At 40.1% G+C, this 13,710-nt stretch overlaps 1 protein-coding gene across 1 annotated transcript in view; it reads left to right on the top strand.

Annotated features, from left to right (window-relative positions):
- The window catches only part of grin3a (glutamate receptor, ionotropic, N-methyl-D-aspartate 3A), a 50,620-nt gene extending 37,602 nt beyond the window's left edge, over positions 1 to 13,018 (top strand). Inside the window, exons 7-10 of the mRNA XM_077497689.1 lie at positions 397 to 548; positions 6,446 to 6,607; positions 7,470 to 7,540; positions 10,695 to 13,018. Coding sequence (XP_077353815.1) covers positions 397 to 548; positions 6,446 to 6,607; positions 7,470 to 7,540; positions 10,695 to 11,277 — 968 coding nt within the window. The 3' untranslated portion in view covers positions 11,278 to 13,018. The remainder of the gene's footprint in view (positions 1 to 396; positions 549 to 6,445; positions 6,608 to 7,469; positions 7,541 to 10,694) is intronic.
- The last annotated feature ends 692 nt before the right edge of the window (positions 13,019 to 13,710 follow it).

The raw sequence follows: 13,710 nt of genomic DNA, 5'->3' as shown, positions 1-13,710 counted from the left end.
CTCAGGCCCATTTAGAAAGCATCATTCACCCGCAATGAAAACGTCCCCATGGTGGTTAACGTCCATTACAGGCCTCGATAGTCCCACATACCATCGCTGCTTTTAATTACTTAATGCAACCTCAATGTCAATTCAGTTCACATCACCGTGTTAAGTTTACTACTTTTAGAATTTGCTGTTATTGACGTTGTCACGTTTAACAAAGCAAAGCAAACAGAAAGCTTTGATTGTAAGACTGACTGAAAGCTTCAGCACACCTGCAACCCTAATGAGAACAAGCAGTATAGAAGTTGTGGATGGATGGCTTATCGAAACACTCAGATCAATAGAAATAACTGGAAATGTGACAAAAACACTTTTTTGTGTGTGTGTGTGTGTGTGTGTGCTCACCGCCAGGTTATGGGATTGGCCTGCCTCAGAACTCTCCGCTCACCTCCAACTTCTCCGAGCTTGTTAGTCAGTACAAGTCGGACGGCTTCATGGACATGCTGCATGACAAATGGTACAAGGTGGTGCCGTGCGGGAAGCGCAGCTTTGCCGTGACTGAGGTAAGAAGAGCGCAGCCGCCTTCACCTTAGCTGCTGTTGTTGGCAGCTCTTCAATTAAAGCTTGTTGAGGTCGTGTTGATCTCTGTGTCGTGTTTATTTACTTTGGTTGGTCTTCTTTATATTCACTTGGCGTACTGACTCACACCCACAGGGCACACCAATGACAGTTTTTGAGTCTCTATCTGGACTTTTTTTTTTTTTTTTTTGACTGGCAAACTTGTCGAACATACTTAAAAGTACGTGTGCACATATTTGTGAATACGATCGAACGTACTTGTAAGCTAAATACTAAAAACATTTCTTCCCCCATAATGTCACCGGGTATTGACTTCCGCATGTACGTACCCAATGGCATTATGGGAAAATATGCCGAAGTAAACAAGTTGGTAATTTTTATGGCTTGATTGTGACGTCCGTTCCCATGATGCCATTGGGTATGCACATGCGGAAATCAATATTCCGTGGCATTATGGGAAAACATGCTATGTTTTTAGCATTTAGCCTACAAGTACGTTCAAACGTACTTGTTTGAACGATTTTTTATTTTTTTTTTAACAACTGTGTCAAACATACACAACATCTGTATCAACATATACAAACATGTAAACACATACAGAACAATTGTGGCTTTTGACATAGTACACTACAAAATTCTGACAGGAACCAGTCTACAATATAAAATAAAATACAATAAAATAAACAAGTTTGGCAGTCAAAATGTGTTACTCATTGACAGCTCCAAGCTTCCATATCTCTATGTACTGTACCTCTACATTACAGTATACGTGAGCACTGTGACCTGAAAAAATGATCACCAGAATGCCAAATTGCTTATCTTAATTTTAAATGTATGCTAAGCTGTGTTTGATATTGCGGTTATGAATGTGAAAAAGTCACTTCCTATGTCAGAAAAGTACCATCTCACTGTAAAACAATCAGCCAATGCTTATCTTCCTAATGCGTCTTTAAATTAGGAGGTTTTTACAGGAAGGCTATCAAGATCATTAACTGTTGCCGTTTACGTTTAATCCCTCCTAATTGTTGAATTCTTTAATTTGCCTCATGGCTGTAGTAAAGTATATCAATCAATTTATCAAATGACCTTATGCCATGGGGTGAATGAAAAGGTGGTAGTTAAGTCAGGAAAAAGATCAACAATCTCTTTATAAAGGGATCCACAAAATGAGCCGATGTCCGCCTTTTGTTTTCGTTCCAGTTGGTAGCAAATGTGTCACTTCTGAAAGCACTCAATGTTTTATATTTTCCAAACAGAAAAATAAAACTCAACATCTTCCCTGTCAAGCTTGTTCCAGTGGCACCTAGAAAAGATGTAAACGTCCATCGACCGCTTCCCCTTTTGTGGGATACATAACATTAACAACAGTAACACCCAAGCATTTAAAAAAAAATGTCACTACTAGTGTAAAAGTCAGTGCCACCAGATTACAGCCATATACCAGCATCAAATAATGTCTTCCTCTTAAACAAATAAACACCTGAGGAAAAAGGTGGTGTCACCAGGGAGGTGAAATTACTTGTAATATATAGCATGGTGTAAAAGTGGTTATCACGTCTGCAACACAGAGAAGCGGTTCCTCGTTCAAATCTCAACTCAGGCCCTTCTGTGTGGATTTTGCATGTTACTTGCTTGCGTGGATTTTTCCCTCACAGTCCAAAAACATGTTGAGGTTAATTCAAGAACTTCAGTTGTGTGAATGTGAGCGCACCACACTTCTATCACTTCCTCAAAATGGCGGACAAAATTGCAGGTCTTAGTGATGAAATGTCATTTTCATTTTTTGACAAAACAAATGATGACATTTGAAACGAACTTTGCCAGAGTGCTTGTCTGTTTCACTTGGGCTGTTCAGGCAAGTATGGCTATTGTGAACTTCAGTCTTGCCTATTTCTGCCTCTAATGTACTGCATTATTGATACAAACTAAGAAGAAAAGGGCACACAGATAGAAACCACTATCAGAGATACAGTAGAAGGCATTTAAGCATCCCATTCCCATTTTGACCCAGAAATCACAATTCACCGCTGACTAATTACTGACTAACAATGTGTCTAGTTCCACTATACAAGTACAAATTTTCATCAAATATCATCTGCAAATGTCTGCCATGGAGCGAGTAACCGTCCCTGGCCATTATTTGAGGAAATGCAGTAACTGCTCATTTATTGTACTGTTGTATAAAAGTGAGTTTTTCAGATAAGTTCAAGCTAATTTTAGATAGCAAGAAAAAACAAATAAAATACAGCCTTAACAAGAGCGAGTTTCACAGCATAAACAAACTATACTTGTTTTCTTGTCATTTAGGAATAATTATCATAGTTTCAAATCAGCCAATAGTCTGAGAACTTAAGTGAAAGTCAAATATTAGAGTTCCTTTATTCTTTGATTGTTAGCTGTTCTCTTATCCAAACAAGAGCTTAAACTGTTTATACTGCTGTCGATTCAAGGTCGTTTTGTTGTGAAAATGACCATTACCATGTGTACAATAACTTGTAATTCAAAGTGTGCCCCCTGACCCTCCAGCTGCTAACCAAGCTGCACGTCCATTACTTTGGCCCGTCCTTAGCAGTCAAACAGCCCTCTGAGGTCCATCTTGTACTGTTGTCCATGGCAAGTCAGTCGTTTTAACTGCCAGCGGTGATTTGGGATCTCGTAAAGTGTCTCCTTGCTTAGATTGGCTTGTACAACCTTATTATACCTTCGGAATGTGGATTTGGGACTTGTAACTTACTGCTGTTCGCAAAGGCTACATATTTGCTTTAACTGCTATGCACATGTTTTGTCACAGTAGTTTTATAATTCAGCAGTGTGTGATAATCAATACAGAAGACGGCTTTCACCACCAAAGCGCAGCCACATTATATTTGGGTCAGCTATCAGCTCAAAATGTTGTTAATATCCAGAGTTGGCAAAGAAAACAAAGAAAGAGCGAGCAGCTCTTGTATGAGTGTAACAAGTCCCGCAAAATAAAGTCAAGCTATTTCCCACTGCAGCTTTGTAATAAATGGTGTCAGTCGTTGCAGACATTCAAGTTGCTCCAGGTTCATTTCATTTTGCAGCATCATGCCCCGTACTATGATGACTGCAGGCATTTAGCGCGATGGCGTTCAATTCTACACTTTGTATCTGTCCGAGCGAGGCCCAGCAGACAGATCACGGATGACGCTGATGGTGTGCCATGCTGTGGGCTGAAAAATATGTAGTATAAATTGTAAAAAGAAAAAAAAGAAGGTAATTTAACTAAACATTACTCATGTTTCATTGCAAGTGATCCCGTATTATTACCTTGACATCGCCGTCATTTTCAGCAATGTCACGAGTTGCTGTCAAAGTGAACATATGATGTCATAAGCGGAAAGATTCATGTGACACAGGCAGTAAAATATTGATTGACCATGCTACCACGTTTTAGACGGTGCATTTTCAAAGCAATCATTCAAACAAATGGCATCCAAATTTTCAGACGCAACCTGCTCTGCCTAAAAAAGGTGACAAAATGCCTACATGAGAGCTGACAGGTCACAGTTGAAGAAGAATTCAACTACTACAACTAATAGATTAGTAAATAACACAATAATATTCAGTGAACTGAACGAAGCTTCATCACCACTTGGGCTGTGCAGGAATCGGTGGTGAATAGAGAAACGAATTTGTCGTTAAAAACAAAAGAATTTTCAGATTCAAATCGGAAAGGGTTACGGCAAAATAGAAACGCTAACCGGTGTGTAGCTTACTGTGTTACTTCTCCCTTTTCTCTCACCCAGCAAACAGTCATAAGAGCGAAACTAGTCAGTAGATAAACACCTTTGTTTACTCGCTGTTGGCTTCTCACAATGTCCTAGCAAGGGGGAGGAAATATGAAAATACCCAGGTTAGCATGGCGCTAGCTAGCAGATAGTACAACATAAGATGGTGGATTTCCAACTGGTCAAAAAGAAGACCCTGGGTTCTGCTGTTGGCTAGTGGGTTCTTATAGCTAAAGTAAGTTATTTTTGAACTAAAAAGGAAAACCCGTTCGTACGTTAAAGTGGCAAAGTTAGCACCTCGGTGAACTCCAATATGTTTTCAAAAAAGTGAATCTGAGGCTTGCTAAAGTGCTTTGAGAGCTCCAATTTCCAACCGGCTCTCGTGGTGACAACATTCAGACAATTTCCCCCAGCTTTGAAAGTAATTGTCTCCACCCGGAATGTCATTACAAGCCATCTTAGTGAGTCACTACACGGCAGATTGCCAATTTAATCCATCATGTATTTACATCCCACATCACTTGATAATGCGGCCACTGCAACCGTATTGAGAGCTGCTCCATACGGGGCAGTAAAGAAGATTCATACGAGGATGTGCATCGGCACAATCTGGAGCAAGAGCTCCATTAAGAAAAGTGCAAGATCACATTTGTTAGTTGCTACTTGCACACTCATGATACACCTCTTAGGGAAGGGTGTCACATTCACGCTTGAGAACGGTAAATTAAGATGACTGTTTTAGCCAGCAAGTGCGGTACAGAGGTACCAATCAATTTCGGTCTCCAGTAATTCCCACTACTACAAAGCCGCAGACTTTTCTGCTGCAGCACATTTATATTTAAACTGATGAGGTTGGCTTCACTCATCAAAAAAAAGAAAAAAAAAAAAAAAAGAAAGAGTGGCAGGGGGAGAAAAGTCATTGGCAACATGACATTGTCTGTGTTCCTGGGCAGCCCAGCGGCGACACCGCAACATTTGCTGCAGTTGGCCAGAGTTGTCCTTCACCTCTATGACACTCTTAGCCCAAAACAGCTCATAGTGTTAAAATACGTGACACCCTGCATGACACAGTCATTCCCAACATGGAGATGATTCTGCCAGGGTGCCCGGGAAATTGCCCTGTGGGACACCATGTGTTTCTGCTGCTCTGGCCAATGAGCATTTATAGTTCTTCTGTCCTCCAAGCAGGGAAGTGACACTAGGACATCTTGCATAAGTGATGCTGATGTCTCACGAATCTCTTGGTCGTAGGTCGTGATCGAACAAGAATACGTATACAAGCAACCGAAATGGGTGTTCCCCTCAGGAATAGGGTGAAAAGCTAAATCATCCGGAGGCGCTGCCAGGGAACCAGATAAGGTGGCTCTGGCATCTGGTTCGGATGCCTCCTGGACCCCTCCCAGCTTGCCTGGGAACACTTTGGGATCTCACACTGGCCTGTGATAAAGCTGGATAAGCAGGATAAATGGATGGATTTTAACTTCATTATCGTACACATAAAATATAAACTGTCTTTAATCAGGAATGGTGAAGGTACTTTCTTCTCTTTTCTTTAAACCTTTGTTCTTTTGGAATATGTGTTGCAGAAAAGATTTTGAGCAATAAACGGTGGTCTTGCATGACGGTGGTTGTAATGTTTTGTCTCCCGAAATTTTTGTTTGAATTTGAAATTGTACAACCAGAGGGACATGACTAATAAAACCATTGAAGATGGCTCACATTAAGAATGTTTAAATTCACTGTGGGCTATATACATAACCTTTAAAAGGCCAGCAGTTGAAAAAAAAAATTTTTTGGTGCGATCTCTTTAACACAAATATATTCTTTCAATTTGCTCGGACTTTGAACCAATGTTCTGCCTCAATGTTCAGTCTATAGACTTCACGTGAAAAGGACTGAATTGAGGTTTTTGTGTCATAAAGTCAATATTGGTTAGAGAAAAGGCAGAAACAGCCACCGTGCAGGTGCTCTGAATGTGACTTGCACACTTGATTTTGGGACAATGACAGCCTCCATCCTTGCTTCCAAGACATTTTGATTTGTATTGAAAAACTTTCAAGTAATTTACAAAGCATTTATAGTCTTCTTTCTCCTTTCAACACACTTTGGTGTTTCTCTGTTTCTCCATCCAGACCTTACAGATGGGTATAAAGCATTTCTCCGGGCTCTTTGTGATGCTGTGTGTGGGCGTGGCCTTATCTCTGTTGACCACCATTGCGGAACACATCGTGTACAAGCTGGTGATCCCGAGGGTCAAGGAGCCACGCTTCAAATATTGGCTGCACACCAGCCAGGTACTCAGCTCACACACTGCACAGTCCAAATCATCCATTCTAAATATGATATTAGTTCATTCACTGCCAGTTTAGTTAAAATGGAACTTTGACGTCAAAAACCGTCAGTGGCAGTGAATGAGATAAACTGTAACATTTAGAATACTTTCTTATTATACACTGTGGGTAGAACTTTGTGAACACTCCCAGCAAATTACGTCGCTAAAGCAACTCTCTACTTGAGCTCACAATGTAAAAACTAAAGCTCAATTTTTCTTGGTTGTCAGTCAGTCACATGACACATATTTACAAACAAGGTGTTCATACTCATATTCACACATAGTCTCCAATTACCCTAGCATGTTTAACAGGCTTAAATCGTCCAAGTAACATGAAAAACCATCACCAAGAGACAGAGATAGCACCCCGAGATCTTAGATAAGTAGGAGTGGAGTTGTGGAATTAATTCCATAGATGTTTGCTGAATTTATTCTGAATTTATAAGATAGTGAATCATTAGACGAAGTTACTGTGTATGTGGTTCATCAAAAACGCACCATGGGTTGTTAGTATGTATCAGTTTCTGAAGCTCTTTTGAAGTCGTTTTGATGTTTACGTCATGAAATGTTTTGTTGGAAATTGTGATCATACTGTTTTTATTTATTTATTTCAGAAATTCATTTTGGAAAAACAGAAGCCCTAGTTATGGCTCATTTTCTAAACCAATTGGATAAAATTAACAAAAATAAATAAATAATAATAATAACTTTCAAGTTGGCCAAAATGTATTTTTCTCCTAATTGTATTTCATCTCTTTTGCATAATCCCCCAAGTTTGTTTGAGGCCAAAATAAGTGAGAGTTTATATGTTGCTTGTTCTCCAGAGATTACACCGAGCTCTCAACTCTGCCTTTGCCGATGACAAGCTGCAGACTGTCACCAAGCCCGAGAAGAGGTAATGTACAGAAATATTTTATGTGAAAATGCTGAGAATTACATCAACGCAGAAACATATCATTTAAGTACAAAATCACTTTCCTAAATCCTCCAGTATTGGATGGCTGAGATATTATGCTGAGAATAAGTGACACCAATTAACATCCAAGTGGGAGTTAAGGGACCCTTTTTAATGGGGAAGTAAATAAACTGATCAGTCTGTTGGAAGCTAATTATCTGCGACGAAAATTATAGTACTGTAATATTGTTTAGATGTCTTTTGGTCCGATGAGTTGCAGTATTACCGCCACCAAGTGCACATTCAAAAAAAGAGGTTCTGTATCTATTTCTTTTTCTTCCTTTAAAATGTCGCTGCCGTAAGATCAGAACCCCGTCGTAAACCGAACACTCCTTTTATGGTTCATGGATAAGACTATAAACATCCTTGTTTTAAACTGTTCTTTGCCTGGATTCTTTGTGTTGCAATTTCAACCACAATTTTTTTCACCTTGGCGGAGGTCAGCCCTCACCCAAATTCAAATAAAAAGCCATGATTCCATCACTGCGGCCGCTGCAGTTGTCTGACTCAGAATAGGTCAATTATCCCGTGAGTCAGTATGACTGCAGATTATCAGATAAGCATGATTCATGTCCTACACTCGTAGCTGTATGCTTTGAAGAGGAGGTTAAAGTATCCATTGAGCTTTTGCTGAGCAAGGCTTCTGTTTTGTTCTTTCTCCCTTTCAAAAAAAAAAAAAAAAAAAAAAAAAGGGTTGTGCTGCTGTTTCAAATTTGTCCTGGCTTAGCCCTACACGCAGAGAGGATACTCCAAATCGAGAGGAATGCCTGAATAATGAGGATAGATTACTCTGCCGGTGGAGTTGAGTTCATTCAATCAGGCCCTTCTGCACTGTGCCCTTCCAATTGAAATTATAACTGTCAACCTGTCAGTGTGTTGCAGGAATAATGTGTTGTGTATTTTGGTAAACTAAAGTGAATCCAAATGAAAGATTTCTCCATAACATCACAAAGCTTTTCGGTTTAAATTCTAACAACCTTGGTTGAGAAAATGTTATCAAGAACTGATGCTGCGCTGTGTAAGCATCTCTGATTCATCAGCATGATCAAATAAGAAGCTGATATGACCAAAATAAGATTTAATTGACCTTTCGGACCAAAATATCTCATTTTTTTGTAAAGTTTGTTAACAAGGAAAAATGAGAACCCAAAGGCGACGATGGACCATGTGACTAAGAGAATTACGAGCAATCTCAGTCACTAATGCACCATTTACATTCTTTGATGTAATATTTTAACATTGAGGTCTTGTCGCTCGGGAATGGAAATACATGGAAGAAATAATACCAGTGCTAGATTAATAACTTTTTAGTTACAGTTATGTTTTTAAACTAGTAGATGGAGAAATAATTTATTTTCTTTGTTGTTTTCTAAATTGTTTGAATGGTTTCTTCTTCATTGGGCTTGCATTACATTCAATAGTTGGATTTTTGGATTTGGCATTTGAAAATTTCATTTTTTTACAAAACTTGTCTCAGAAGTCAGAATATTTAAATTGCACTATTGTTTTAAATATAAGTCTTGTGATTTGTGTATATCGTGCTTAGCTTTGTTTTTTTGTTTTGGCTTAGTGTCCTGTCTTGCTCATTGGGTTTTGTTTGCACCTGTGCTCGTTAACCTGTTCTCTTGTGTCATCCAATCATCCCCACCCCCCTGGTCCAGGTGTCTCTCGTTGTCTTATCAGTTGGCTTGTGTTTTGTTTCCTGGTTTCTTGTAGTCTTCATTGGAACATTGATGCTGTCACCTCTCATGTTTTGTTGAGCTTTGGTCTTTTCAGAACTTTTTTTATTTAGTATTTGTTTGCTTTGTAAAGGTTTTTTTTCTATCTATTTTTTGAGGCTTTGCGTCCTACCAAAAATGTGGGTGTGTGTCAATGATGGAGAGACGCAAGTGCCCACTTCTGGTTATAACGCCACAATGGGCCAGATTTTTCAAATTGTATCTACCAAGACGTTGATGTACAAGAAGCTGCAAGAAAATGTGTAATAGATCAGAACATCATCAAAATTAATATTTATGAACATCATAAACATGTAAATGAATTATTAGACACAATGGGAGGGTGGATAAACTGGCAAAGTGCATGCATAGTATACAGTCGAGGCTATTTTTGAAAATTACATGGGAAGATGGATGAATCTTAATAATGTTCTCTAAATAGTACGGAGAAGTGAAAACCAACCCTTTTGTAGTTAATCATAGTACTTGTCAAACTCAATGGCACTATAAGCTGATGTGGTTGTGCGTAGTGACTCCAAGCATCCTGTTATATAGAATATTCAAACATAGAGCTCCTTATGTATGTGATATATTGCAATAACACAATCCTAACCTTGCAGAATCAATTGAAAGTCCAACAAAAGACACAAAAATGTGTAAGAGCAAATGAATATAAATCCACATATTGCAGTTCAAGCCAGCGTTGTTGCATGTGCAGTGTAAAAATGCTGAACGGGCCCAATTCATCTTGATTTTGGATCAAGATGGCAAGCGGTGAGGATGGAAGTGACTTAGACGAAGAGGAGTCACTGTTGTGTCAGAGGCTGCAGCAGCGTTAGTCACAAAGGATGTTCAGCTCATGTTTCAGCTCAGTCACATTTACAGCTGTCAGAGCTGGTAAGACCTTCGGCGATGGCCTAAAATTTGCCATTGCTTCAAAATTCTACTTTTTTTTAACTTTTTAATGGATGCATATTTTTAGATTTTTCTGCTTTCTGTCCTTTTTTCTACCCTGAGGATGTGGCAAGATTATGCCGTAATAACAACAATAAGATTTTCTTTTTATGGGACACTGTAAGCTGTTTATGTGCCTTAGATAGTCATTATTTTATAAACTGTATATTCAACCCCAAAGGAAAGTTCTCTTGCATACTCTTAGTGATCTCACAGTGAGAGTGAGTCTTATTTAAATTATAGTCTTATGATATTAACTTTGGGCAAAGTAAAAAATGTAGCTTTCCCATCTGTATAAGTTATAATGGTTTATTGATTTGTGAAATCTCAGGTCACCACATCCCAGGCTGGAAGCTTCCAAGAATCATTACATGAACCACATATTAAAGACGTTGCGTTACCCTCTTTGTTTGCATCTGCAGGTGCAATGAAGGAAACAATCAATCGGCATCCTGGAATCCCGCAGAGTCCTCTCTCTGCAACAGACGTAGGGTTCTTCCGAACGAGGCGCACAATGACTTGGAGCGTCCCTCTTCCCAGGATCTTCCTCTTCCCCCACCAGCTTCAACTCTTCCTCTTCACCATTCTCTTCCGCTACTGGAGAAACATCTTCCCATTGTGACCACCTCCAACGGGCGCTCCAACCTGTTGGGCCGCCTGTGTCCCCAAGGACTGGGGCAAGGGCAGGGGAGCGCCGCACCGGGCATGACCCCGGGACAGTGTCTGGGTTTGGGTGTGGGAGACTGTGGTCCTGGGCTGGGCGTGGGCCGCGGTCCACTGGTGCAAGAGCTGTCCGAACTGGAGAGTCAAATCTCTGTGATCAAGCAGCAGCTGCAGTCAGCCATGAGGAGGAAGAGGGAGCTGGAAAAGTACCAATCAGAAAACCCACTAGCAAACCAGACTACGCCTAGTCCAGCTACTGTGCACCAGTCTAACCAGCTCTCACAGTATACACAATCCCACCAACAGACTAACCAACACCAAAACACACTCCCAGAGTTCTGAAACTTTCCCCCAATTTATCCAGGGAAAACTTCCTACATGTGGTGGCCCTGACGGATTCAGCGAGAGCATTTATTGATGAACGAGACTCAGGAGACTCCCTGAACGCTGGACTGAAAAGTTCCATTCGGATCGTATCTTGTGATCAGTCCTAAAAGAATCAGCCAATCATTTCTTGACATGTGAATTGCATTTGGCAGGAGTCGTGGACGAGTACGGTACCAAGCACCAAGTCAGTCCTTCCCTGCTTGTTGCAGTTTGTGGTGAGCTATGTAAACCGTCCCCCCTCTACCTCTTTACCACCTCTCATTACCTTCATTTTCTTTCATCCATTCCCGACTGCTTCCCTCTCTCACGCCTTCCCCTCTAAGCCTTGCCTCTTCAAGGGAACAGATTTGCTTTGCAGTGATGATAAGCCTGATCCCAGATATGAAGACCCATAGGTATTTAAGCCTAATGGGGCAAATCACCTGAGTCTTATGTCACGGCTCACTGAAAGTGTCAATGACCTGAGCTTGAACCCAGCCTTTAAGTCTTGCTATCCCTTAGATCTTGATGAAACCTTATCTTTTGGGATTGAAGGTCATTTTTCATTTTTATCAATGACTATGTTTACATGCAGTCAATATTCGGCTTCAAGTCAAAATACGGGTTTCTGAAATATTCTGGATAACCCGTTTACATGCGTAAGCAGACAGAGTTATACCCGTATACATATGTCGATCGAAACTGTGACGCACGGACGTCATTACGCAAATAGGCGTCGTTTCTACTTATAACTTTCTATTATCTCTGCTTGTTTATTTCTGGTGGGTTACACAGCAGACACACGGGCTTATATATATATATATATATATATATATATATATATATATATATATATATATATATATATATATACACACACACACACACACATATATAGAAATATGTATGTGCATATATATGCACTGTAGCATTTTCACCGTGGAGACAGAAAATGATGTAAAAATGCCACAGAGAAAACAATATAATCAAGTTAGGCTTATTTAGCGAGTTGCAACGTAAGATGGTCGCCGTGCATACAAGTTCTTGAAGACCAAGATTTCTTGTGAATAGAGAATGTGCAGAACATAAACGAATGTTCCGTTGAATAGAGGCACGCCGATACGCATTTATATGACCAAGTACTCGGGTTAGGAAAGAGGTGGTCTTATTCGGGTTTATGCGTGTGACTCAATGGCCTTTTAAAACCCGAATACTGCCGATATTCAGGTTTTGAATGGATTATTGACTGCATGTAAATGTAGTCAATGATTTCTGAGCTTTATGCATTTATTGGTTTGACTTGGGTATCTTATTTTCTGGTAATCATGTCAGTTTATCTGTGGATGTTTATGACTTTTGGGTTGACTTCTCATCAGAGTTTGAGGTACTGAGGGACTTGTATACTAATGTGCTTTGTAAGGGTTCAGGGTTCGAGCAATTACATTCTTGGGTTTTTTGTGTGTGTGTTTTTGTCTTTCATGCTCAAAATAAGGTCAATAAGTATCACTACATGGGACAACCTCAAGCTTTTGGTGCATTGTTAGTTGAATATGACATCTGACACACAAGCCACCAGTCAACCACTGGCACTTTTTTTTTGAACCATGAATATTCACAACTGAAATGGTCCACCTGTGATGAAAGCTGTTTTTCTTATTTGCTGTTCAAGTTTTGAGTTCTGTCATTAAAGACTGACCTCTCTCGTTTGCACTTAAAATGATTGCAAAATTATTTCCACAAACTTCAGATTAAACACGACCAACATATGTACTCTTGACATTTACCTATTCTTGCTTTAGGTCAAGATTACCAGTTCTTATTGTCATGGTTCGGTTCTCAGCCTGTTGTGCTTTTTTGTGTGTGTGTTCCAGTGCCAACAACGAGGGGGGCGTTCCCCAGCCCCGCACCTGCATCGCGTTGGCAATTAGGCCTTTAAAAGGACTCCGAGCTGCACAGCAAGCTGTCGGATTATTATTTGCTCACCTCCGTGTCCAAGTGTTCTCCGCGTTTCCCTGTTGGTAAAAGTTTTTTGAATCTGCCGTCGTCTTTAGTTTACTTGTATTCACGTGTGTGTTTCCGCGTCGCCTTTTGTTTGATATACTCGTGTTGATTGATTCCGTGTACATTTCGTGTCGTCCTTGCCGGTTGCAAGTGAGTTATGTTTTTCTTGTCCTTGCTGTTAGCAAGTGTTTTTTGTTACGTTAGTTCTCCTTGCCGTTTGCAAGCGATTTTGGTTATGTTAGTTTTCCTTGCAGTTGCAAGCGCTTTTTGTTACATTCGTGTTCCCTGCCTTTTGCAGGAGATTTGTGTTTTCCAATTCCTCCTTGCCTTTTGCAAGTGCCTTTTGTTACTTCCGTGTCCCTCGCCTGTGTGCAGGGACACCTCTGTAAATTTCGCCTACTTGCCTGC

The sequence above is a fragment of the Festucalex cinctus genome, chromosome 15 (genome assembly GCF_051991245.1).
Source record: "Festucalex cinctus isolate MCC-2025b chromosome 15, RoL_Fcin_1.0, whole genome shotgun sequence".
Lineage (NCBI taxonomy): Eukaryota > Metazoa > Chordata > Actinopteri > Syngnathiformes > Syngnathidae > Festucalex > Festucalex cinctus.
The sequence above is the reverse complement of the archived record's forward strand: the minus strand, read 5'-3'. Positions and strand labels throughout refer to the sequence as shown.